This window comes from Protopterus annectens, chromosome 4.part0 (genome assembly GCF_019279795.1).
Source record: "Protopterus annectens isolate FY-2018-M chromosome 4.part0, PAN1.0, whole genome shotgun sequence".
NCBI lineage: Eukaryota > Metazoa > Chordata > Ceratodontiformes > Protopteridae > Protopterus > Protopterus annectens.
In genome coordinates, this window is record NC_056733.1 from 217,057,262 (window position 1) to 217,084,819 (window position 27,558).

Consider the following 27,558-nt stretch of genomic DNA (forward strand, 5'->3'; position numbering starts at 1 on the left):
TAACTTTTGATGATAGTTTGAGTTTATTCGGGTCATATATAAAGGTAATGCAGTCTCTTAACCCTTTTGACAAGGTGACCTTTGAAACCGGTTTTCCCAACCGGGTGCCTGAAAAAGACAGAAAAATTTGGACTGATTTTCTAAAGGCTTTTGTTCTAAGTAGAAATGTAACTACCTGTGGACATCCAACATATGCAGGCAGTACTCTCTTTTGTTTGAAAAATTTGGAAAGAAAACTGATGAGTCTATAGTCTGGTTAATATTGGACTCTGATACCACTTTAGAAGGAAGGAGGGATACTAGGAAGAGTGTCTTCGAAGATAAAAACTTGAGGTCACAAGTGGCTGCTGGCCCAAAAGCCTGACTGACTACGCATTGCACGACTAAGGTCAAATCCCAAGGCACTACTGGATCTTTGAAAGGGGACTTCAAATGTTGAGCGTCTTTAAGAAAAAAGACAGTGGGACATTGAGTGTTCATCGAAACCATTATGAAAATTCGAGATGGCAGCTAACTGTACTCTAATGGTAGAGGTTGAGGCTCCCAACTGAAATAAGGTAGCTAAGTATTCCAGGACCTTATCTACTGGAGCTGAGAAAGGATCAATGCCGTTTGCATCTGACCATATAGAGAATCTTTTCCATTTGTCAAAGTAATTTTTTCTGGCAGAATATTTATGAGAAGCCAGATGTATCTTTTGAACTGGGGAGGACAAATTGTTCTGCCTGGCAATCACTGGAAGTGGAGAAACCAGGCCGTCAGCTTGAGATGTTGGAGGTAGGGATGCACCAAGCCCTGGGGGTGAGACAGTAAGTCTAGAGTTGGATCCAGAGTCTGCAGGCAGTGAGCCAGATGAGGCCAGAGTAATGGAAACCAGACTTGACGGGGCCAGTAAGGTGCAATGAGAATCACTTTGCTTCTCAAGCACTGGGCTTTCCTTAAAATTTGGGGAATTAGATGAATTGGTGGAAAGGCACACAGAAGTCCCAGGGTCCAATCGTGAAGAAATGCATCTCTCGGGGATTCCCCACAAGGAGTGATTACAGCAAAGTAGCTTCTGCACTTGTGGTTTATGGCAAAGGTGAACAGACTGCAGCAAGGCTGACCCCATCAATGAAAAATTTTCATCATTATGTTGGGATTGAGAGACCACTCATGATGTAGAAGGATACATCTGCTTAGTTTGTCCACATTCAAGTTGGTGTTCCCCGGAATATGCATTGCTATTAGAAAGTGGATGGAGGCGACTGCCCATTGCCAACTTTTTAGGGATTCCCAGCATAGTGGGTAGGATCTGGTTTCTCCCTGCTTGTTGATGTACCAGACTGCTGACATGTTGTCTGACTGGATAGCAATTGTCCCAGATGGAAGAGCAGACTGGAATGCTTGCAACGCTAAAAGCACTGCCCTCAGTTCTAAGAGACTGATGTGCAGATTGGGCTCTTGTGGGCACCAAGTGCCTTGGACAGTCTTTCCCTGGAAATGACTCCCCCTACCCCATCAGGGAAGCATCCCTGGTCACTACAGCCTTGGGCTGAGAGGGGAAGAAGGGGCAACTCCATAAATCCTCTTCTGACTTCATCCATCAAGATAAATCCTTCTTGCTGCAATTTATTAAGATTGTATGAGACATGGGGTGAGTTAGAAGTGACCATTGTGACGCTAGGAGCCACTGAAGCAGCCTCATGTGATAACTCGCTAGGGGACAAACATTGTTGCTGCCATGGATCCGAGAAGTTGTAGTACCAGATGAGCAGGGACTTTGTCTTGAGAGAGAATCACTTGAAGTTGCGATCTCAACTTTAACAACCTGCGATGAAGAAGGGAGGCCACGCATGTTTTCGTATTTAGTTTTGTTCCATAAATTCCAGGTCCTGTGTGGGGAAACAGTTGCGATTTTCCTTTGATGACTGAAATACTTAAGAATTCAGCAAGGTGCAGAACAGAGTTTATGGCGCAAAGCAGCAGATGCCTGGTGGAGCTGTTCAATACACTGAGATCCAAGATTGCCTCCAGTCCCCTGTCATTTCTGGCACTAAAAAGAATCTTGAGTAGAATCAGGATCCTATCTGGATGATTCTTTTTTGAAGCAGCTTTTGAATTTCTAAAGCTGCTATATCCCACTAACTGGGTGGAACATCAGGGATTTGCCTTTGTGGTTTGGGAAACAAACTGCCTCTGGTGATTATTGTCTGCACCCAGGAATATGATGTCATTGTGAGCCAAGCTGAGTGGTGCAAAGAAAATCTTCCCCCGACTGCTTCCAGAGGTAAGCAATCTGGCTGCTGCTCATGAGTGCTGGTAGGGTTGCCCAGAAAAGAAATCTCTTGGAGCCCTGGTTGCATGGACCCCCCTCTGCCACAGGAGGGGCATCTTCCAGATGAGGTTCCCCCTCTGCCTCAGGGGTGAATACTCACCATGTGTGTCCTGAAAACGCCCTTGTGTCTTCTTGAATCACATTTTTCTACTCCTGAGTCCTAGAGTAAGGTCGTTACGGAGTGGAAAGACACACGCCCACAGCAGAAAGGGTCTTTCCGTCCTTCTCACATCTGACTAATGTGTCTCTAAACTTTGGGCCAAATAATGAAGTAGCATCAACCAGAGCACTGACAAAGGAAGACCTAAAGGGGTTCACAAAATCACATAAGCACACCCAGGCATGACATCTAATGGCAACGCCCGTACCCACTGCTCTGGACGTCCCTTCAGCTGTATGTGCAATAAGCTACACAGACGAATTGGAGATTGACTCCAGGACTCGGTTAGAAGGATGGACAGTTGAACTCTCTTCAGCGAGTTCCTTCTTTGTGGCTGCTGCCACCATCATGGCATCCACTGGTAAACCCTTAGACCAACAGGGCTGATCCTCCAGGGCTGAAAGAATTTTGCCCGGTCTCCAGGGAATAGGCTCTATGGCATCAGCAGCTTTCCACGCATGCTGTACAATTAGTTTAATTAGGTCATCAGCTAGCGGGGGTCACCCAAGAAGTAGATGGCCAGGCATGAAAAGCTTGGATGAAAACAGATTCCTCGGAGGATGGATTTAAGGGCTTCTAATCACTCCTCTGTTTTAAAATCTCCAGGATGTCTCCAAAGGAGACAACTTCAGGGGGTGACCATAGGGACGATTACCCTTAATTGTAATCTGTATCATCAGTGACTGTTTCTTCTGGAGAATCCAAGTGCTTCCTCTTGCATGATCTCTTATGGGATTGACTCCTCAGAGGGAAGATCTGAAGAGGACTCTGAGGAGAGGAGCCCCTGCACTAGGGTACCTTGCTGCTCTTGTGCCCACTGTCCTGAAGTAGCAGATTGTGGCAGCTCTGAACTAGAGGGAAAAAAATATGGCACACTGATGGGGATGATACCAACTGGGATCCTGCTGTAGCAAGAGCTCTCTCCATAATCTGGAAGGCAGGCCTGCCTAAAGAGGGATGGGAGCCTGGAACTGAGAAAAAAACCTCAGAACCAGGGTCACATCCCACTCCAATAACTGCACCGCAGAGTAGGAGCAGAGAAAGGACTTAAAACTGCAAAGGCACCGTGAGCCATAGATGGCACCATGGAAAAATTCGGTGCCAATCCAGGGATCTTGGAGCCAGCAGCCAAATCTCAGTCCTGTGGGTATGATGGTTCTGATGGAGAGGAGGACCACAGAGTAGGTTCTGGTACTGAGTTGAGATTCACCATCGGTACCAAAGTAGTTGGCACTGGAAGCATTGAAGCAGTGAACTCCAAGACCTGCGGAGAGGTTGAAGGAGGAATACATGTGGAAGTCCTGGGAGAATAAGCCTCGGCTCCAGAAAGGAGGTCCGAGAGGGAGGAGGAAGGCCTCTGACTGCTAAGAGCTGATCCACTAATCTAACTACATCCAACTCTGATAGGCTCCTGGAGGAATGGATGGACATTTCCAAAGGAGATTCATGTCTTTCCATGAAGGGACTCAGCTGCTGACTCAAGAAGGGGTCTATTGAAGGGGTGTACCTGGTCCTGGGGGTACTTAGGATCTCGACCTTCAGCACCATAGACTGTTATTTGGCAGGTGAAGATGAAACAGACACATTAGAGATGGCAACTATCAGTGCCGGTGAGGTCATCAGTGCCGAAGACATGATTGGTACAGAAGATGTCTGGACACCATAGAAAATTTTATTAGTTTTGGTGCCAGAGCAGAAGTCAACACAATCTTTGGATCTTTTGGTATCGGTTCTGTGGAAGGAGTTGGAACCGGAGATTTTTGAGTCTTGTTTTTGTGTACCTTAGAAGAAGACGGTACTGAATGGTTCCATGTTTTAGAGGCAGTCTTTGGAGATTTTGAAGTCTCTGTCTCAGAGAGAGCTTCATTAAAAGGGCCTTTCAATAAGCCCTTAAGAATCAACTTATTACGTCTTTCTGTAACTAAAACCCTTGCAGAGTCCGCATGGAGGTTGAATTTCTAGATGAGGAACACCCAAACAATAGAAGCATGAAAGATGCCCATCCGAACTGGGCATCATTCTGCCACAGTCTTTACACTGCTTGAACCCGGATGTTCCTTATTTTTCTCAATTTTGTCTAAACAAGTAAATGGCACACCCGCACACACACGCACCCACAGACACTCGCAAACATAAAGGGACAAATAAAGATAACGATTTTTCTCCCTCTTTTTTTTTTTTTTTTTTTAAATATACCAACAATGGTATATAAAGACTACCTAAAAAAAAAAGAATAAGGAGAAAGAAGAAGGAAGGGGTAGGGAGAAAGCATACCAACAATGGTATCAAAGTGTTACCAATGGTAAAGAGGAGAAGAAAAGCTTAATACCAATGATGGTAAAATAGATGCACCTTGAGGTAAAAAATGGAAAAGATTCAGAGTCACTCACACCAAAAAAAGAGAACTACAGAGCTGAAAAATAGTACAGAAAACATTGAAGAGACAGTTAAATAGCAAAAAATTTGAGTACTTCACTGAGAGCAATGGCGGACGTATCCAATTTTCTATGCGGCAAATGAGATCTAGGGTACTGGGAAGACGGGCAGTATGGTTACAGCCTTAGCTTGAGAGTTTTTGGCTGGTGCAAGCTTTGTATAATGGCTGAATCAGTTCCAAGGGTTCGGAATCAAACCCATCAGTCAAGAATGAAGACGGACATCAGATAGTTAGTTTAAACAAGTTAAAAAGTAAATGTGGAAGATTTTTCCCTGAAGGGAACTTAACTAGCACTTAACTGTCCAGTAAAGTAACACTGCTAGCCAACAGTCTAGCCTCGAAAATCTAGATGGAAGCACACTTCCCATTGTCAGGAAAGGTCTGAAGCATTTGGAATCCAAACCTGTCTGTTTAGTCAGCTCAGCTCGAAATGACTAATGATTTGAGTTTGTCGATGGTGCCATGAACCTTTGGAAGATGGCTGGCTATATTATATGCAGGATACAATCCTATATAGTTTAGGCTACCGCAGCAGTGATCAATATGAAGAATAAACCTGGCAAAGCCTTCTCTGGCATTGGAAACAGAATCCATTTTGTAATGTTTGGTAAAGGTATAAAGTGAGGACCAAGTTGCGGCTTCTAAAATAGAAGTAGAGTCCACTCCTTTCCCAAAGCCCCAGATGCAGCAGTTGCTCTGGTAAAATGAGCTTTGACATTCTGAGACAGACTTTTGTCATGGTAAGTATAGTAGAACCAAATGGAACTGGAAAGCCATAGACAGTTTGGATACTGGCTGTCCTTTTTTTCTCACATTAACAAAGTTAATTAGATTTCCTGAAGTCTTTAGTTTTGTCAAGATAAATCTCAGTTGTGTGTGAAAATCCCATGCAATGAAGAATCCTTTAACCTTAGTTCTGAGGGTCAGGACAGAAAACAGAAGATGCATAGACTGCATAACAGTAAATTCAGACAAATTTATGCATAAAGGTAGGGTTGGGTTCTATGACTTACTTGTCCTTGTGAAAGATCAAAAAAGGCAGAATTAACCAGTAGCATAGCTTGGGTGCAAATTATTGGAGGGAGGGCGTGATCAGCCTATCCTAATCTCAAATGCAATACCAGCTTTGCAGTCAAACATGAAAGCTTCAGGTTTTGTGTGTGCTCTAAACTATAGAATGCAGTTTGCTATAGTTTAAAAAGTAATTACTTTTTTAAAAAAAATAAAATCAGCGCTGTAGCACTTCGGGCGGGCAGGGTATAAATTAGGGCAACTGCTTGCTACAGTTTACAAGAAAAAGAAATTATTCGTTTTTTAATAAAATAAATGAGCGTTGGGACAGGGCACAGAAACAGGAACTGAATGGGGAGCACATGCTGTGCATCTGGACACCTGGTTGGTGTGCCACTGGAAATTATTATTATTTTTTTTTTTAAGCTGGGGTGGGGTGGGGTGCTGGTTCATGATACTGGCATAATGCACTGGTTGAGCCAGTTATGCTTCGGGAATAAACATAATGACCTGAAATCAATACCTAGCCAGTAGAGGTTAAAGGTACAAATAGGAAATACTTCCAGGTTTGAAATTTTACAGAAGAGCAGGCAACAGGTTTCAAAGGGAGTTAATCGTTCCAAAACAAAATTCATATCCCAAGATAGCCCCACTTTTTTCAAAATGGTCTGATATGCAAAAACCCTTTAAAAAAATGCTTGACTTTAGAAAGAGAAAAGATGGAGAAAGTCTGAAATGACCGACAGGTGTAGCATTACTAAAATGTATGGAAGACCAGAATTGTGCAATTCACATGGGTAATGAAGAAAGTACAGTTGTGTACACCTACCATAAATGTAGATGTTCGAGTGTCTTCACTGTTGCAGTCATAACTGTAGGGTGATCCTGCCGGCAGGCAGCCCGAGGTCGGCCAGAATCACAAAGTCTGGGTCCGACGTCGGCTGCTCAAGCTAGTACCCTGACGTCAGTACGCTCTGGTACATAGCCCTCAGCCGACGCCATCTTCTCCAGCCTTTCTTGCCCCAGATGTCAGAAATTCCCAATAAACAAAAAATGAGTCCCACAAGGAACACAAACACACCATAAAGTGAAAAAAGAGGGGATAGGAGGGAGGGAAACACCGACTGCAACAGTGAAGACACTCGAACATCTACATTTATGGTAGGTGTACACAACTGTACTATGTTCTTCGTGTTTCACTGTTGCAGTCATAACTGTAGGGTGGAATCCCAAAGCTGTGAAGAAAGGGAGGAGGCTAGATAGAAGAAGGGGCAGCAAGAAGGCCCTGCAAAACAGCAGAGGCAAAACCTGCCCTGGTCTTAGAGTACAAAGGGAGATTGTAGTGCTTGGAAAAGGTATGCACAGAACTCCAAGTGGCAGCTTCCAAGATATCCTTGGTAGGTACTCCTCTGAGAAAAGCAGTAGAAGTGGCAGTAGCTCTAGTAGAATGACTTCTCACAGTACCTGGAAACTGTTTCCCATGATGAGTGTAACAAAATCTTATTCCATAGGCAATCCATTTGGAAATAGTTTGTTTGGAAATAGCCTTTCCAAGAGAAATGGAGGCAAAAGAAACAAACAATTGGTTAGATTTTCTGAAGTCTTTAGTCTTGTCCAAGTAAAAACGTAACTGTCTGTGTATGTCCAATGAATGCAAAATCCTTTCCCCTTTATTTTGAGGATTAGGAAAGAAAGTAGGAAGGTGAATAGTCTGATTTAAAGCAACTTTCGAAATCACCTTAGGCATGAAAGAAGGATTGGTCCTCAAGGATACTCTGTCAAGATGGAAAATAAGGTATGGCTCTACAGCCATAAGAGCTTGCAACTCTGAAACCCTTCTGGCAGAAGTCAATGCTAACAAAAGAACTGTCTTCCAGGATAAAAATTTAATATCAGAAGCCGCAGCAGGCTCAAAAGGAGGCAAAGTGAGTTTTTCCAAAACATAGTTAAGATCCCAGGCAGGGACAGGAGGGGTCCTAGGAGGCCTCAAATTCTTAGCCCCTCTCAAGAATTGTCTCACCAATGGATGAGAAAAGACAGGAGGATCAGTATTAAAATGAGCAGAAATAGCAGAAGCATGAATCTTAATGGAAGAAAAGGAAAGGTCTTTAGACAAAAGGTCTGAAAGGTAAAGCAAAATAGACGAGAGATCAGGCACTAAAGGATTAAAGCCACGGTCCTGCATCCACATGCAAAACCTTTTCCATTTAGAGGCATAGGATTTCCTAGTGCTAGGCCGTCTGGCTTCTAGAAGAACATCCAAAACTTGTTTGGGGAGCTTAGAAGAAATCAAAGTTCCTTGAAGAGCCAAGCTGCCAGGCAAAGGGTCTTGAGATGAGGGTGTAGCATCTGACCCTGATGCTGGGACAGAAGAGAAGGGTACAGAGGAAGGATCCAAGGAGGTTCCAAGCAGAGGTGTTGTAAGGTTGGATACCAAAACTGTCGAGGCCAATTCGGAGCAATCAAGATGATGAACTTGGGCTTGTCTTGTTTTATCTTCAGTAATATCTGGGGAAGAAGAGGAAGAGGAGGGAAGGCATATCCCGAAAGGTTCCTCCAACTGAATGACAGGGCATCCACTTTCCAAGCTGTTTTGTGGAAGACCCTGGTGCAAAAGAGAGGCAGCTGATGGTTGAGATGGGATGCAAACAGATCTATCTGGGGACACCCCCAAACTGAAGTTATCCTGTTGAATAAGTTGGTGTCTAGCATCCATTCGTGAGGATCCAAAATGTTTCTGCTTAGGCTGTCTGCTAAGAGATTCTGCTTTCCTGGAATGAATTGAGCCTGAAGATGCAGATTCAGACTTAGAGCTATGTCCCATAAAGCCATAGCTAGTCTGCAAAGGGGGTATGAATGAGAGCCCCCCTGCTTGTTTATGTACCACATGACTGTGGTGTTGTCTGTACGAATTAGAAGAGGCCCTGGTTGCAAAAGGTTCTTGAAGGCTAGAAGAGCATTTTGAACTGCCAACATTTCCTTTAGATTGATGTGCCAGTGAAGGTGATTCGTTGTCCAGGTCCCCTGTTGGCAATTGTTTAGAAAATGTGCTCCCCAAGCATAATCCGAAGCGTCCGTGGTTATGATTTGAGAAGGTTAAGGTAGACGAAAAGGCTTCCCTTCGTTTAAAGTGCACACCCTGGACCACCAAAGGAACTCCTTCTGGAGGCAGGGGATCAGAGGAATCAAAGTGTCCAGATCTTGGTAATGTTGAGACCATACACTTTTCAGGTACCACTGAAGCTTTCTCATATGAAGCCTTGCATTTGGAATTAACAGAATGCATGAAGCCATATAGCCCAGTGCCTGCAGGAATTTCCTTGCAGTGAGCTGAGTTAAGGTTGCCAAGGTTTTGAAAATTGAAGCCAGCTGTATTTGTTTTTCTGGCGTAAGGAAAGCCCTTTGTAAGGTTGTATTTAGGAGGGCTCCCAAAAAATCATTTGTTGAGAAGGAACCAATTGGGACTTTTTTATGTTTACTGAAAATCCCAGGAGGAGGAAGAGACGTTGAACAAAATCCAGATGTTGAAGTAAAAGGTCCTTGCTGTCTACCTGGATAAGGCAGTCGTCCAAATAGGGGTAAATCTGAATCCCCTGAAGTCTGCAATAAGCCACTACTGGGGCCAGGCACTTGGTAAAAACCCTGGGCGCAGTAGATAAACCAAAGGGCAGTACAGAGAATTGAAAGTGCCTCGAGCCTGCTTTGAATCTGAGGAATCTCCTGCGTTCCTGCCTGATGGGAATGTGTAAGTAGGCCTCCTTTAGGTCCAATGTCACCATCCAAGCGTCCTGGGAGAGTACTGGAAGCAGTTGTTGTAGAGTAAGCATTTTGAATTTTGGAATTTCCAAGAAAATGTTTAACACTGAAAGGTCCAGAATAGGTCTCCATGAGTTTTGTTTTCTTGGGACCAGAAACAGTCTTGAGTAAAAGCCTTTTCCCTTTTCTGAGAGAGGAACAGGCCCTATGGCTCTCATGGCCAGTAGAGCATCCACTTGATTTAAGGCCTCTGCCCATTGATGTTTTGGCAGATCTGGCCAACCGATAACCCTTGGCAGAGTATGAAAATGGAACTTGTAGCCTCTTAAAATCACGTCCAATACCCATTTGTCCTGGGTAATATGAGTCCAATTCCTGTAAAAAAGAGAAAGCTTTCCTCCGAGAGGGGCATCCAGGTAAGGGGGTCCTGAAGCCCAACCGAGAGAGTCATTGAGTCTGCTTCCTTTGAGATTGGGATCGGTCTTCTCCCCTTCTAGGTGAAGAAGCAGTCCATTGTCTGGATCTGTAAGAGGCCTGAGCTTGACCACGACCTCTGGAGCGTCTATATCTTCCCCTTTGAGGCCTGTCAGACGAGGGAAAGGACCAATTTTTGGAGGGCCAATTCATGGAAAATCTAGGAGGCTGAACTTGTAAGAAATCTTTCACAGTCTGCATGGATTTTGCCTTTTCTTCCATCTTTTTAATAACCTCTTCAGCCTTGGATCCAAATAAAACATCATGCTGAACAGGGGCATCTAAAAGTTTAGCCTTAACCTGTTCCGGCAAACTTTGTTCTCGAAGCCAGGCATGTCTCCTAATAACAGTACCAGAGGCTGCAGCCCTGCAAGAAGCTTCCAAAGCATCAAAACCACAATGCAAACTATGCTTGTTCACTTGTTCAGTTGCATGCAATACATCCTGCAATTCCTTATCCTCTGCACAAGCCGAAGAGGTAGCAAGCTTTTGTTTCAAAACAGACAAAAGAAATTGCTGATACTTAAACATATGAAACTGGCAAATTAAAGCCCTAATAGCAAGGGTAGCAGAAGTATATACCTTTTTACCCCACCTGTCTAAGGCACGAGAATCCTTCTCGGAGGGAATAGGATTTTTGGAAGAAGCCACCTTAGCAGCCTTAGAACCCGGAGAAATAGTTTCAGGATCCGCAGAAGGGTTCTTGAATAAGAATAAATGAGAATCAGGGACCCTGTAAAATCTATAAGGCTTAGAAGGAGCAGGGGGCATGGAATCAGGATTCAAATTAGCCTCAGAAAAGGCATCATCCACAATATCAAGAACAGGAGGGATAGCTAAAGGTCTGTGTTGAGGACGAAGAAGGAATTCCCTAAGCCTCTTCTTGGAAGCAGAATAATCCTGACCTTCCCAATGAAAATGTTCCCTCATCTCATGTAAGGTCTCCCCAAAAGAGAAATCCTCAGGCGGAGAAGCAGAGGGCAGGGAATCCTCTGCATCCGAATCCTCATAAGGAGAAAAGGAATATTCCTGATCAAAGGAAGAAACAGAAGATACAGAAGCCTGGTCAGAGGAATCCAAAGGAACATCCTGTCGAGGCCTTTTCTCTGGAGGGGGATGAGAACCCCTAATCATTGTAAGCAAATCCTCAGCCATCCTTAGCAATTGCTTCTGTGTCTTGGGAGTAGCTTCAGAAGTAGCTGGAGCAGAAACCTTAGGTCTAACTGGAGTCCTGGACTTTGCCTTTGCCTTTGAAATGGTGATGTGAGTAGGCCTGAATACCCCCTCAGAAGCCGGTACCTGCACAGCGGTTCCGGACCCATCTAAGGGAGTGACGTCCGAAGGTCCTGCAGCAGATAAAACAATAGGCCTTGATGGCTCCCCATGGGAGTCCGTATCGGCCATCGGTTCAGAAGTGGCAGACGACAGGGGCTGCAAAAACGCCTCACTGACGACAGCCGAACCGGACGCTGACTCCAGCTGCGACGAATCCTGTTTGGACCTCAGAGGCCTGTCCTTGTCTTTGCGCTTCTTTTGAATTCTGGTAGAATCCGACGACATTCTATAATTGAAGCGTCTGCCAAAGTAATTTAAAGCCCAGTCGTACCGACGCTTAATGGTGCGAGAATTGAACCTGGCACAGAACCGACAACAAGAAACGTCGTGGTCAGGGCCTAAGCAAGGTAGACAGTAAGAGTGGAAATCTTTATGAGGTATCTGTTTTCCACAAGCTATACAATTATTAACTTTTTCTGACATCGGAGGAACAAGAAAAAGATTCCCCAACGGGGTACTTAGCTTTGAGAAGAGAAGTAAGAACTTCAGACCGACAGCAAACAAATGCGTAGATCGAAAATTGCCAACCAACGACTTGCGAACTGCTTTCCACCGCACGGCAAGAAAGACTGGAGAAGATGGCATCGGCTGAGGGCTATGTACCAGAGCGTACTGACGTCAGGGTACTTAGCTTGAGCAGCTGACGCCGGACCCAGACTTTGTGATTCTGGCCGACCTCGGGCTGCCTGCCGGCAGGATCACCCTACAGTTATGACTGCAACAGTGAAACACGAAGAACATCCAGGATTGCTGTCACACAAGATGGCTCCTGTCGTCTGGTTTCACACTAAAGAGAAAAATAGTAGCAACAGCTTTGGGAACACCATCTACTGCATTACAGGCATATATAACACAGTGCTTAATCACAAGATGCAGAATTAAGCATTTCCATGACAATGGATTTTAAATCAGAATTTCATAGTTTCGCTAGGGACTGCTCCAAACTAGACAAAATACACTTAGACATGCAAGTTTATCAAATGATGGCCCTAAAAGCTAAGGGGGAAATGAACAGACTTTTTTTTCAAATATGTCAAATGCTCTGCTGTCATTATTGGGGAATGGATTAGACAATGAGGTACCCTTCGCTGCATCTAAAGAAATAATGGCAGGGTTAGCAGAGGTTTTTTTTTAAAGGTACTTAATGACAAAGAAGCAGCTGAAAATGCATTATCTAAAGCTCCTAAAACAAGGAGGGAGTACATGCTGAGTAATTTCTAACACTTGTTTTCCCTCCAATTTGTAAAAAAAAAAAACAAAAACAAATTTTTGCTACTCTATCACCAAAGGAGGATCTGTTCTGCAGGAGAGGAAGGACCTTTATCTTAATAGATGTGAAACAGGAAAAGAAGACTGAAAAGACTGAATGGAAATGGAGAGTCCTGCAGCAAAATTTTACCAATCCTCCTCAGTCCTGTTCTGAGAATAAAGGGTAGGAGGAGGAGATGTACGTTTTGTTTTCTGACTATACTTTTTGGGGGTGTCAAGACTTATGGTCTTCAGGGTTGAAGGGACAGCTCTGACCTCAGTGAGCAAATCTCAAATGTCTTTCATCACAAGAACCCCAGGGTTGAAGCCATAGGTTTGATCTTAATTAACAAACCTCCATTGTCTTCCATTACAAGAACCTGATGGAAATCTTCTTTGCCCTGTGGTAATAGAATACATGTCTCTGTTAACAGCTATATCTGCTCGATGAGCTGTCTGTTCGGATGGGTCACAGCAGCCTCCAAAGGAAATGCATTAGTGGGCCATGCAAAAGAAGACTGATGGTCTGAGGGTTGAAAATGTGCCTCAGCAGAGTCATCAGCCACAGTCCAAATAAGAAAAGTAGCTGCTTGATTACTGTTACTCACCTCTACCATCAATTTTCTCTTTTGTCTTATCTGAGGGGAAAGGACCCCCCACAGGGGAAGATTATGACATGGTTACTTGTGCCAAATCCTGTAAATGTCTGTTCTCACAAAAAATATGAAGGAATTTAAGTCTACTCAACTATCTTCAGAGTAAAAGACTGGCAAACAGAACACAACCTGACATCATATTCAGTCCCTCAAACAAAACACACAACTACAGTTTAAGTCCTTACAGTGAATTTGGCACACAAAACTATACTTGCTCTTTCTGAAAGACATAATCAAAGACTAAAAATATTTCTAAAGAAAAAGGAAGGGTCCCCAATCAGGTACTTATCTGCCTGAAACAATTAGCTGAAGTCTGCAAAGTTATGCCAGATGCAGAGCTGACAAAAAGTGCTATATGTACCATATAGCAAGAAACTTGTGAGTTTTGGCACAGCCATACTTCCCTCCTATACTAGCACATCCTCCCATACAAGGGACAGACATAGGACTTGCAAAGAAGGAGCCTGAAGCCTTGTAGACTGGCCATGCATATGGTATCCTTGGCATGGTATGTCCTATATGTAACATCTACTGCAACAGTGACTTAATGGAGAACATCTTGTATATTTATAATAGCTGAAATAAAGTCTTAGAAAAAGGCATAGCCTGAGTATAGGTTCATAAGTTGGTACTGGGCTATCTGCCCCGAAGGCATATATTAGCCCAGCTACGTTGTGCGGTATTCACCGCCCCCTTTAGTAGTTCTCTAGACCCTTGTACTAGCAGCTAGTACCCTTGGCCCCTATCTAGTAGTGCTGTTGGTGTGATCCCCGGTGTGAACTTTCTGTTACCCATCTACTCATCAAGGTTCCTCTTAAAGAGTGATAGTGAGGGGGGCTCTGTCTTATGTAGATCAGGACCCTGTTCCATAGTAAGGGAAGTCTCTGCGAAGGGAATCTATCCCTCCAGCAGGTTCTATTCATTGTTGTGTTGAGGTTTATATCCCTAGAACGTGTAGCTCGAATAGATTTGGTTTTGCTAAGATGGAGCATGTTCAACAATTCTGGGTTGGACATGGCTCTGTACGTTAGACAGAGATTGCTTCTGAGAAAGTGGTATGCAACAGAGAACAGTCTTAGCTTTTTCAATCGTGCTGCATAGGGCAACTGTTGAAGTCAGTAATCCTCTTGGTGCTGTACCTTTGTGGTCTCTCCAGCTGCTGGAGATGTCTAGCCAGGTACATTCCAATTGGTGCATTGTACTCAATAATGGGTCTGATGAGGGAAGAGTAGAGGGGCACCATTACATCCTTAGATCTTGATGCGAACCCTTTCGTGATCAGATGGGTCACATAGAAGGATTTTCTAACCACTTTGGCAACATGGTTATCAAAGGAAAGCTGACTATCTACTTGGGTCCCTAGATCCCTTATTTCTTCTTCAGATTTCAGGGGATTACCTCCTATGTTGTAGTTTGCGGGTACTCTGTTTTTTCCAAAGGGGATTACTACGCATTTTTTTTGCATTTAGCTTGAGACCATGGCTTTGACACCATGCATCAGTCTCATTTAGGCCTTTTTCTAGAGGATCTCCATGTCGGCCGGAGACTCTATTATAGCACCCATTTCGCAGTCGTCCGCAAACTTAGTCAGCCACAGCCCTTCCGTGTTTGCCTGTACTTCTGAGAAGTACATGCCAAACAGGAGGGGCCCCAGGACAGAGCCCTGAGGCACACCACTCGTTACTGGTCTGGATTCAGACATAGATCCCTCTACTCTTACTTTATGGAATCTGTCTGAGAGCCAGTTTGAGATCCATCTTGTGACATAAGGGTTTATGCCCAGACTGGTGAGCTTATCAATAATACCTGAATGGGGAATGGTGTCAAATGCTTTAGCAAGGTCAAGGTAAGCCGTGTGTACCTCCTTTCCCTTATCTATATCCTGAGTAACTGTCTCAAAGAAATCCACCAGGTTCAGGAGGCATGATCTGCCCTTGACGAAGCCGAACCGTGTGGGGTCCAGCGACTGGAGGTTCCCAATCTCTCGATTTATGAGTTCCATAATGATTCGCTCCATAGCCTTACAGATCAGACTGGTCAGGCTTATTGGTCGGTAGTTCCCAGGGTCAGTTGTGGCCCCATCCTTGTGTAGCGGGACCACCACTGCCATGTGCCATTTTATGGGCACATATCCTGTGGAGAGGCTGAGACTGAACAGGGTATTAAGATGCAGGGTTAATTCCTTTTGGAGCTCGCGTATGACACATCCTGGGACACCATCTGGTCCCATGGAGGCAGTGTTTTCAGCTTTAGATAGAGCTTTGTTAACCAACGTATCAGTAATAATTGGACTTGCACAATCCCCTAGAATGGTAATAGGCCCTGTGGGTGGTGGTGGTGGGGATTTGCACTGAACCTGTCAGCCAAGATGTTGGCAATGTCAGAAGGGTCAGTGTATTTTGTTCCATTTTGTACTAGCTCAGAACAGACCTGAGTGTTGCCATTTAGGTTTTTGATGTAGCCATAGAAGGCCTTATGGTTATCCTTGGCAACTTTCTTTTCAAAATTAGCTTTAGTTGACTTGATGAGGGCCCTCAATTTCTTACTAATGCTGATCAGGGATGATTTTTCTACTTGAGATTTGGCCTTTTTTTGTACAAGTCTCCTCCTTTTATTATCATGAGCCACAGCATTTTTCTTCCTCTTCCACTGAACTTCAAGTCCAATCTCGAGCCTGTTGACCAAATTACTCCTCCCATTCCCCCCACCATGGACATTAACATCACCCCAACACTACTCCGTGGGGTAGGGGACTACTACTTATGGAAGGAATTTACCTCACAGTCCTTCACCTTATGGGTCAGAAAAAGGAGCCCTGCTGTGGTTAAACATCTGTGACAAGGTATCTATTTTAAGACCTGACCCCTGCCTGATGGCTAATGTGCATGCTCATGCACTTTCACTTTTTATCGTGCATGTGTGCTGCCTTACAGCATGAAACACATGACACCAAACCACAGAAGTACTTGTTCTACACCCAAGAAAACAGAAGGTGTTGACAGTGCAGCAGTCTAGACCACTTCTGTTCATCCAGGATCAGTAAGCCAGTGCTAGATACTTACTCCGACTCTTCCTTATCTCTAGTCAGCCCCAGGTCATTGGGGTCACAGAAACAAAAGTAATACAACCCACAATATTTTTATCTTTTCAACTGATTCTGGTTCAGATGATCTGTGATGACAATGTGTATTAATAAAGAATCCAGGAAGGCTTAGAGTAATATATTAAAATGGTCTGTCGGAGAAAAGGACTTCTGCAATCAGTTCAGTTGGAGAATTAAGCCAAATATTCTTATTTTATAGCAACTAATTTTAAGTGAAAAATTATGCTTTCTTACACAGAAACAATATGGAGCCCAAGCCCTTGACACAAACTATAGGCCATATGTAATCAAACTTCTAAGGAGTGGAACACATGATCAAAAAAGGCAAACGGTTTAAAATAATTTTTAATTCTAGTTAAAGTAGCCTAAAAGTGGAAAATAAAGTTCTGATCACAAATCAAATTATACTCCCCAAAAAGTGGAACTATACTTCATAGGATCATAAAAGACTGCTAGGTTATCGACCTGGAGGCCATTTTAAGCCTAGTCGTTTCATCCCAGTGTAATATCAAAGAAGTGCTAGTCAATACTCAAGATTGCATTTAGTGAGGACTGCCCATGTCCAAGAGGGCTGTGATCGCTATCCCCAGTAAAATCTTACAGTGCCCCATCCACTTGTCCAGGTTCCTCTTGAACAGTGTCATACAGGTGCTCTGCTTCACATGAACTGATAAGCCTGTCCCAAAGACGCGGCAGTTGCTGGGAGATAAATCTGTCCCTCCAGCCTGTCCTATTTTTAGGTCCCTGGAATGGGTAGCCCTAGTCCCATTTGATTTATGGATATGCAGCAAGTTCATTAGGTTTGGGTCTTGGATTGCTCTGTAGGCCAGGCATAAGTCTCCCCTAAGAAGTCTATACGACATGAAGTGTGTAGTGACAGGGGCTTTAGTCGGCACATTCTGGAGTCCCTTGATCTTCTTTGTTAGAAACTTCTGAGGTCTCTCTAATTGCTGTGGGTGCTTAGTACGGTACATGCCAAATGGGGAGTTGTACTCCATTACGAGCTGGATAAGTGCAGAGTATAGGGGTGGTATAACTTCTTTGGCTCTCGAGGTGATGACTTTACTAATCAAGTGTGCTATGTAAAAAACTTTCCTTACTACAGTAGACACATGGTAGTCGAAGTTAAGGTCACAGTCAACTTGTGATCCCAAGTCCCTTACCACTTCGTGGGTACTTAATTGTTACTGATTTGAGAGCGCCAGGGAAATTGATTGTGCCGAAGAGAATAAAGATGTATTTCTTTGCATTCAGTTTGAGACCGTGACTAATACGCCAGTCGTTGATCTGCATGAGACCCTCCTGCAGTATAATGACATCATTTGGGGATTCAATGACTGCACTTAGTTTGCAGTAGTCTGCAAACCTGGTCAGCCACAACCCCTTTGACCTGAACCTCTAAGTATATACCAAATAGCAGGGGTTCCCCAGCACTGACCTCTGTGGCAGCCCACTGGTAACAGGTCTGCTTGCTGATGTGGAGTCAGCCACTTTGATATTTTGTGCCCAGTTTGTGAGCCAGTTGGCAACCCATCTTACAATGAAGGGGGTTTACATTCAGTTTACTAAGTTTATCAGTAAAAACAAAGGAGACCTCAGAGGCAAAAACACATTGAGAACTCCACAACCCTCCACACCACATACCATGCATAGTCTACACATCAGTGTCTCGCAGCCACTACGGCCTAACCATAAATCCAACACATTAGTTATAAGAGACTCCATTGTAAGACACGCAGATGTGCCTCTCACCAGGCTGGATAAGGAAAAAGTCACAGTTAGTTGCCTGTCAGGTGCCAGAATTTGCCATATCACACAAGCACTCAAGTCTCTCAACAGGTACTGTTATGACTCTAAGTCCACGTTGGCGTGAATGACTTGTGACGTACCACCCTGGACTATATGGAGAGAGACATGATTCAGCTCACTGAATATGTGTCCCAGGCAGGTATGTCCCTAGCCTTAAGCAGCATTCTACTGTCACCCAGAATTCTACCGTCACCCAGAATGATGCCTCAATACAAACAGAAAATAATTGACTTTAGCAATTGGCTTAGTTTCTGGTGTCATTCCATGGGGATCCAGTGCCTGACAGCCTGGGAAGATATGATCGACAGACCACTATGTTTTGCTATCTTGCCTCCCCCATAGTGCCTTTTTTAGCAAAAGTCATGAGGTTGATACTACCAACATAAAAATTTCAACAAAATGAAAATTAAAGGTCATGCTGCTAAATGCTAGGAGTCTAAACATGAAACTGCACTCATTGCAAGCATTCTTAACCCTGGAAGATGCTGACATTTGTGCAGTCACAGAAACCTGGTTCAAAGCTGCCAACAGCACCCCAGTCTTACTGGTTACTCATCCTATCATACATTCAGACCCCAAAATGTTGGCAGCAAAGCCAAAAGAGATGGAGTTTCAATATATACTAAAGACACACACATACCTCCAGACTGGTTAAACAGTATGATGCACAGGAGACAGTCCAGGTGCAGTTAACTGTTGACAAGACTCCTATTCAAATTATAGCTAGCTACAGGGCCCCAAAATTGACTCAAGATGCCCACTCCACCTATCTGGACCTCTTCAAATCTATCAAGATTCAGCCCTTTTCCCTGATCCTGGGTGACTTTAATTATTAACCACAGACTGGAAAAAACTACTCATGCCAGAAAACAAATGCCCAGAGATTCCTTGATTTTATGAAAGCAAATGCCTTGGAACAGCGAGTCAATACCCCCACAAGAGGTGATAATGTCTTGGACTTGGTATTAACCAGCATCAGTACCCACTGCAGAACCCCTCCCTGGTAAGATCGACCATAAAACGGTCACTTTTGAAGTCACCATCTCCCCTGACCCCCCCCCCTTCTAGCTAGGGTCAAACATAAAAACATCTCTAAAGCTGATTACAACCTCCTGAGGGATGGTATAAACAGCTTCACAGACTCCTCCTCCACTGTAGGAACTAGCACAAATACCAAATCTACATCAAAGTACTATATGAGCATTTATATAGATGCATGGAATCAGGAATACCTACCTGACAGGAAAAAATCATCCTCCACAAGGAAGAGTAAACCTGTCTGGTGGACAATTGCAATAAAAAAAGGGGAAAAAATTGCTGTCCAAGACCAAGACGGAGCAGGTGCCCAATTTGGAGCAATCTCTCCTTAGCCTGAACAAGCAAATAAGCGCACCAGTGAAATCTTCTAAAGCCAACTTCTAGTCCAAACTGGCCACATTTACTAGAGACAATCATAAAGCCTTCTTCACATATGTCTGCAATCTCATACACAAATGCTGTAGATATAGCCAATCTACTGGCAGACAGTTTCAGCGAAAACTTCTCCCCTCTGTACCCCCATCAGTAAATCAGAACATCCCCAGTACCTGCCGCCACCCCTAATCTCTAGGGAACAGGTCATCACTGCCCTCTCAAAAGCAAAAAATACAGCCTCCATGGGACCTAATACCATCCCTGACTGCATCCTACATGAACTCAGGCATGAAGTTGCAGCACCATTAGGCACTCTAGTCAACCAAAGCCTGAGTACCAGCTTTGTCCCAGCTGAGTGGAGGACAGCCACTGTCATCCCTTTACAAAAAATTGGAGCATCCACCGATCCAGGAAATTATAGACCCATCAGCCTAACTAGCCTGTTCTGCAAGGCCATGGAACGGATTATCATGGACCTCATTAACGGACATTGGAAACCTCAAAACACTTGACCCCACACAGTTTGGCTTAGTCAAGGGGAGGACATGTCTGTTAAATCTGGCCAACTTCATTGAGACAGTCAACAAAGCCATGGAAGAGGGGAAGATGGTGCACACTGCCTACCTTGACCTGACCAAAGCCTTCAACACTATTCCCCACTCGGGCAAAGTAAATAAACTCTCTCAACCAGGCATCAATCCATATGTTACCAGATGGGTAGCAAACTGGCTCATTGACAGAACCCACCTAATCAAAATAGGGGAAGCCACCTCAAGCAGCAGATCCGTAATGAGCATACCCCAGGGATTGCTCTTGGGGGCTCTGTTATTCGGGATATACTTCTCTGAGGTGCAGGCCAAAACCAGTGGGCTATGGCTGGCCAAATCTGCAGATGACTTCAAGCCAGGCACAAGTCATCAGTTCCCCAAGTGATGTGGACACCGTCCAAGAGCGTCTCACCCAAATAAATGACTGGTGCCAGAAACATGGCCCTCAAGCTAAATGCCAAATATCATCCCCTTTGGGGAGAATGACATCCCCACATATTATCACATTAATAATGTCCTAAGTACACTATCAGCACTGAGAGATTTGGGCACCCAGGTTGACAGCAACCTGACTTTTAACCACCATGTTGCTTTTGTTGTACGGAAGGCTTTCTACATGGCCCACCTCATAAGTAAGGGTATCTCATCCAGGGACAAAGAGGTCATAACATCCCTGTATTCTTCCCTTATAAGACCAATTATTGAGTACAACACCCCCTTCGGCATGTACCTCGCAATGCACATGCAGCAGCTGGAGAGACCACAGAGTTTCCTCACCAGGAAAATCCAGGGCCTCAAACACATACCCTTCACAGACAGGCTAAAAGCCCTGTCCCTCTACTCAGTTTCATACAGACTCCTCAAAGGTGACTTTTATCTGGCATACAAAGCAATCTCACATCCTGCCTTGATGGGACTGCAGTATATCTGCAATCAAGCTCCACTCTTGCAACCTGTATGTGTGACCTCAACCTGGTCTGTGATATCAATAGGACTTGTTGGTGGGACAGATTTGTGTCCCAGAGACTCCCCCATATGTGGAAGAGACTCCCTCTCCACATCAAGCAGAGTACCTCATTGTCCCTTTTGAAACGCAACCTGGATAACTGGATGGGAAACAAAAAATACACCCCTGGGATTCCACCTGTGTCCCTGCTGGACAGGGGCTCTGGGTGCTAAGTTATCTAAACATGGGCTAAACTCTTGGCTAGGCTTATAAGGGCCACAGGGCTAATAGCCTAGTAACCTCATATGAGTAATGTCTGAATGTGGGATTGTGTCGAAAGCCCTTGTCAATTCAAGGTATGCAGTATGTACAGATATGCCCTTGTCAGTGGCCTTGGTCACATTTTCAAAGAAATCTACCAGATTTTACAGGCAGGATCTACCCTTCACGAAGTTGAAATGGGTAGGATCCAGGGTTTGGAGGTCACCTATATCTTTACTTATGAGGTCCATAATGATACGTTCCATGGCCTTACAGATGAGGCTGGTCAGGTTTGTAGGTCTGTAATTCTCTGAGTCTGTTGCTAGGCCACCTTTATGGAGGGGAATAACTGTTGCTGTTCTCCATTCTACAGGAACAAATCCTGTGGTTAAGCTATGATTGAAAAGGACACTTAGTGGTGATGCTAGTTCATGTTTTAGCCTATTTAGAAAACAGCCTGAGATGTCAACCGGTCCCACAGAAGCTATGTTTTTTGCCTTGAAGGACCTGCTCTTCAGATATGTAGAGTGGGGGGAAGTTTGGTGGAAGGTTTGCTGTAAGTTAGGAGGGATAAGGGAGTAAAATTTTTGCCAAACCTATCCGCTAGCAGGTTTGCTATCTCTGTGGAGTCAGTGTGTGTGATACCTTTGGCCACTACTTCTGCACATGCTTGGGTCCTACCCTTTAGGTTACATACGTAGCTATAAAAGGCCTTATGGTTATCCTTGGCTGTACTTGCTAAGTTTCTCTCAAGGGAGCCCTTGGAGGATTTGACAAATTGTCTTACTTGCCTGTTTATGCTGAGGAGGGTGCTTTTCCATTGTTGGGGCTTTCCTTTGTTTTCTTGGACAGCAACTTTCTGTGTTTATTGTAAAGTTTGTTGATGCTGGATGTCCACCGTGGTGGCTTGTTTTTACTTGGGCCTATGGATTTGATACTTTCTGGTACGGCCAAGTTTATACACTTATGCAAGTGATTGTACAGGGCTTTAGTGTAAGCTTTGGCAAAGTTACCACTGCTTGGGGTGGGGCTTGGAATGCATTTATACCTTCACCTAGGAGGGTATAGTTTGCCTTGGTGAAGTTTTTTAGTCTGATTTCACCCTTTGTGAGGTCTGGTGTTAGTGCCAGCTTGAAGATGACTGATTTGTGGGTAGATTTAACTAATGAGGGTCTGACAGTTCCAGCAGTGCATTAGTTTGACAGACAAGCTCAAAACCTAAGTAAAATCTGAAGTACTCCACCTAAACAAAAGTATTATTCTTCATTAAAACTTTTATGAACTCTTAGAAAATTAAAAATTAAAGGAAGATGAGATGCTGAAGTTTAGAAGAGATATCTGACCAGATACATATAGTTTTGGCATTGAATATCCAGAAATAATCACCAAATAAGGAACTATACCATAAGGAAGCAAGCAACAAGAATTGAAACAAAAACACTAAAGCTGTTATAGTAAAATTCAGTGATTAAGGCACATTTAGATGATTATTGTATCACTTTATCAAGATGTGAGTTTGAATATTTCTCTCAGAGAGCTAGAGTTACGTCATCTGCATACCTTCTGAAGTCACTGATATGGTGATTCAGCATAGGGTAAAAGATTTTTTTAATAATGAATGCATTATGTTACATTACGCTAAACTGCTTTAAAAATACGAACGGCTAATTGTAATGTCAAACTATAGGAAACAAAAATGTTTGTAGTTTTAAAACGGTCATACACAGCATAGAAATTGGATTACACTAAGTCATATGTATTACTTGCAAGTCAAGACTTAACAGCTGAGTTAACCCTACAGTCTTATTAGCATAGGACAATCTGAACAGTAACAATATTAAAATTCATTTTCCAAGCAGCTCTACAAAGTAAGACTGTGAGCTTGATTAATTGTTCAAATATTTGGCTCTGTTCCACTAAAGAACACATTTATGTTATCGAAACAAATGTATGCTGCAGTATAAGTTTTTCACATATCAACTCAGACAAGTTCTTTCAGTTTTAAAAAAAATCCTACTACATTTAAATCAGTCTTTCTTTTCAAATACTTACAGAGGTAAAATGAGAGGTCTGGGCTTGCAAGTTGCTGCTTCACAAACTCCTTCACATTTTCCACTAAAAATTGAAATAAAAATTAAATTGAGTGACTGGCAGACTAAAACGTCAAAGAATTGATGAGCTGACTGATTACTGTGTATGTACTGCAACTAAATTATCTTGTGTACTTTGTTTATCTCGTGGATTACCACAGTCTTGCTGACAAAAAAATTTAAAATGTTGATGGGGAGAAGCTGACAAACTGAACAGCAGCACTGACTGGACCCCAGCTAATAAATAAAAACAGTTATTTTCTTAACCATTCAAATTGATATTTTCAGAAAGACACTAAAAACACACAAAATAACATAAACTAATGTATAGTTCAAAAGTTAAAACTTTGGTAATAACAAAATACTAACAAATACCTTGATACTTGGGCAAATACTTAAATCTTTGACAAAGTAAAACCTACTTTTACTACACATTATTACCAATAATCCTTGTACTTGGAAAAAGAGTGCAACCTATCATGACAGAGATACACTAACAAGAAATACACCCATCAATCTTTTTCTTCTTCTCTTTCAACTGTTCCCGTTAGGGGTCGCCACGGCGGATCATCTGTTTCCATTTCTTCCTCTCCTCTGCATTTTGCTCTGTCACACCAACCACCTGCATGTCCTCTCTCATCACATCCATAAACCTTATCTTAGGCCTTCCTCTTTTCCTCTTACCAGATAGCTCCATCCTTAGCATCCTTTTCCCAAAATACCCAGCATCCCTCCTCAGCACACGTCCAAACCAATGCAATCTCGCCTCTCTGTCTCCAAACCATCCAACCTGAGCTGACCCTCTAATGTACTGATTACAAATCCTGTCCATCCTTATCACACCCAGTGCAAATCTTAACATCTTTAACTCTGCCACTTCCAGCTCTGACACCTGCCTTTTTGTCAATGCCACAGTCTCCAACCCATACAACATAGCTGGTCTCACTACCCTCTTGTAGACCTTCCCTTTCACTCTTACTGGTATCAGTCTCTCACAAATCACTCCTGACACTCTTCTCCACCCATTCCACCCTGACTGTACTCTCTTCTTCACCTTTTTCCACACTCACCATTACTCTGAACTGTTGATCCCAAGTACTTAAACTCATCCACCTTCATCAGCTCTACTCCCTGCATCCTCACCATTCCTCTATCCTCTCACACACACACATTCCCTCTTAGTTCTGCTGACCTTCATTACCCCCCTCTCTACAGTATATCTCCACCTCTCCAGGGTCTCATCAACCTGGTCCCTACTCTCACTACAGATCACAATGCCATCTGTAAACATCATAGTCCATGGGGCCTTCTGTCTGATCTCATCTGTCAAGCTGTCCATCCGTCGGCCAACAGCAGTCGAAGTTCTGCCAGCACCTTGTTGGCTAACAGTACTGGTGGCGGTTGTTGTTAACCCGTGCCCCGACCGATCCGGTATGAAAATCTGTATTGTTGTCCGCATATATTATTTGGCAGAGGTTTTACACTAGATGCCCTTCCTGATTTTACCCTCCCAGTTTATCTGGGCTTGGGACCAGCACGAAGAAATGCACTGGCTTGTGCATCCCCAGTGGCTGGGTTACATACACCCATCAATATACTACAGCAATTAATATTTCCCATAGATGAGGATACTCAACAGGCAATGTCACCAATCTGAGCACCTTCTCAAATAATTTCTTAGTAGGGTTAATACTGCTATTTTGAAACAAAGAATTTAAGCAAAACAGTTAAAACCTAGACCATTACTTAGCTCTCCGTTAACAAATCATGTGGTAATACATTTTAAAGTAAAAGCACATACCAGTTTACAGTTTAAAAATCTTAGGTCTAATAAAGATCTTATGATTCTTCATCCAAACGTTCTTTATAAAGCAATACTCCCAGAAGAGATGTTCAGCAACAGTCAAGTCTACTTTACAAATTTCACATAGTGGAGAAAAAATACTTACATCTGAAAGTGGTTGCTTTTGAATCAGTCATAATCTGGGTAGAACAGTATTTGTCAAAAAGAAAAAGGTTGTTGTGTATTAGACCAAACCAGTTTCCAGATTCTCTTTTTTGCAAGAAAGAATTCCAGAAGACTAAGTTAGGAACATGCGGCTTAACCTTAGACTCTAAATGCATGAATTAGCAATACCTCAACTATACGGAATAATCTGGTGGGCAATTTAAAAAGATACTCCTACACCACACCCATATATTTTGTCAACATTACTGAAGAATACTTAGTTTGGTCAAGACAGCAGTTTCTAATAGGACAAGTTTTATTAGATGCTACAGACCGTTTTTATCCAGAAATTGTTAAACAAAAGCTAACTTATTATCAATGAAAAAAATAAGATTTTTTTTTAATTCAAAAGTGCAGAAAAGAAAAGTACATATTTCCCTAGGTTTGGGCAAATCATCCACAATTACAATTCAATGATTTTTCTATATTGAGATGCATACATTGAAAATTGCCTGAATTTTTCTAAACTGATTCAAGGTAATTTATTATTTCCAAATAACCTTTTCAATTAAAACTTGAATTTGTTTACTGTGTTACTAAGAAAAATAAATGATTTTCAGAAGGACAGTCATCTAAACCAATGGCACCCTAGTTAACATTCAAATTTAACCTTTACCAGTGGTCTAAGTCTAGAATAGTTTAATGCTCTCGGGTATTCACATACAGTTGTACCGGGTAACATTATTAATACAATGTGGTTACTTAATACCTAAATATTTGATAATATTGGGATCCATCAAAACATTATCAGAAAATGTTGAAAAATATGATGAAGAACCTGCTGACAAAATTAACAACGTTGATTTCTCCAGGTTAAGCTCATAATTAGACACTGAAATAAATTCCTTCATCATTTCCACTAATGATTTTAATAAAATAACAGATTGATTCAAATATAACATATCAAGTTATACTTTGATTTTTAACTACAGAAGAAATAAAACAGACTCTTTTAATTAAAGTTTTTTTCCTATGAAGCCTTGACAAAATTTGAATATAAATGACTGAAACAGTTAATGAAGGATAAAGAAACATGAAATGTATTTAAGATCTTCATAAATAGAGAGAGAGAGAGATAACCCTACCAACAAGCCTGCAAATGTGGTCTTGTTAAATGGATTGTTGCCATTATATTATAAAATTAACTCAAGTGTTTAAATTATTGTCCAGTGTTAATCTATATTTCAAGAAACCTGATTACAAATATGACACTGATAGTGAAGATACACAGGAGAGAATTTTTAATAAGGAAATATTTAGAATTTGGCTTCAAAATAAATTTAAATAAAGGCCTTTTTATGTCATTTTGTCTAATGCAGTTAAACAAATTGGTTAATATAAGCCTGATTTTATTTTTAAACATATAAATGAAAATTATAAAGTTAGACAGTTATGGAGTATTACCACTGCTCAGCATATTAATGACATTTCTTGTTTAAAAAAATCTCTGTCCAGCACCTTTATCCATGCTCCAGGAAGAACAGAGCCTTCCCAATTATGTAAAAAATCATCTATTGCTCCATCTGAAACATAACTATTCAGGAATATGATAAATATTTTTGAACTCCTTAACACAGCTAAAATTTGATCAATTTTCAATAGCAGTAGTTTTTGTTTTTAATATTTTTTTAGTGCATATCAGCTTTCAGTATATTAGTCAATTTGGATGGAATCTGCACCACTCTGCACATCTAGCTATCATATTAGTGTGAAATCTGGAAGAACTGCCAAATGGATAGTCATTATCAAGCCCTGATGCTCTCTCAACGTACCTGAAGATTTGAGGCCCTAAGTTCTTTAGCAACTCTACAGACAACATTCTTTCCACCCTCTCTTGCCACCTTGATAAGTCTACATCTGAGGGTAACCTTCACATCCAACCTTATTTCATATGGGTGCTCCAATGGTGTAGAGGGAAAAAGCCTGACTATAATACAGAAGAACCAGGTTTGATTAGTAGCTCAGGCAAATGACAGCATGGTAAGG

General features: G+C 42.6%; 1 protein-coding gene across 1 annotated transcript in view; it reads right to left on the reverse strand.

The window, feature by feature from the left end:
- The window catches only part of ASPSCR1 (ASPSCR1 tether for SLC2A4, UBX domain containing), a 4,162,292-nt gene that overhangs the window by 1,420,035 nt on the left and 2,714,699 nt on the right, over positions 1-27,558 (reverse strand). Inside the window, exon 11 of the mRNA XM_044068220.1 lies at positions 23,527-23,589. Within this exon, the coding sequence (XP_043924155.1) occupies positions 23,527-23,589 (63 nt within the window). The remainder of the gene's footprint in view (positions 1-23,526; positions 23,590-27,558) is intronic.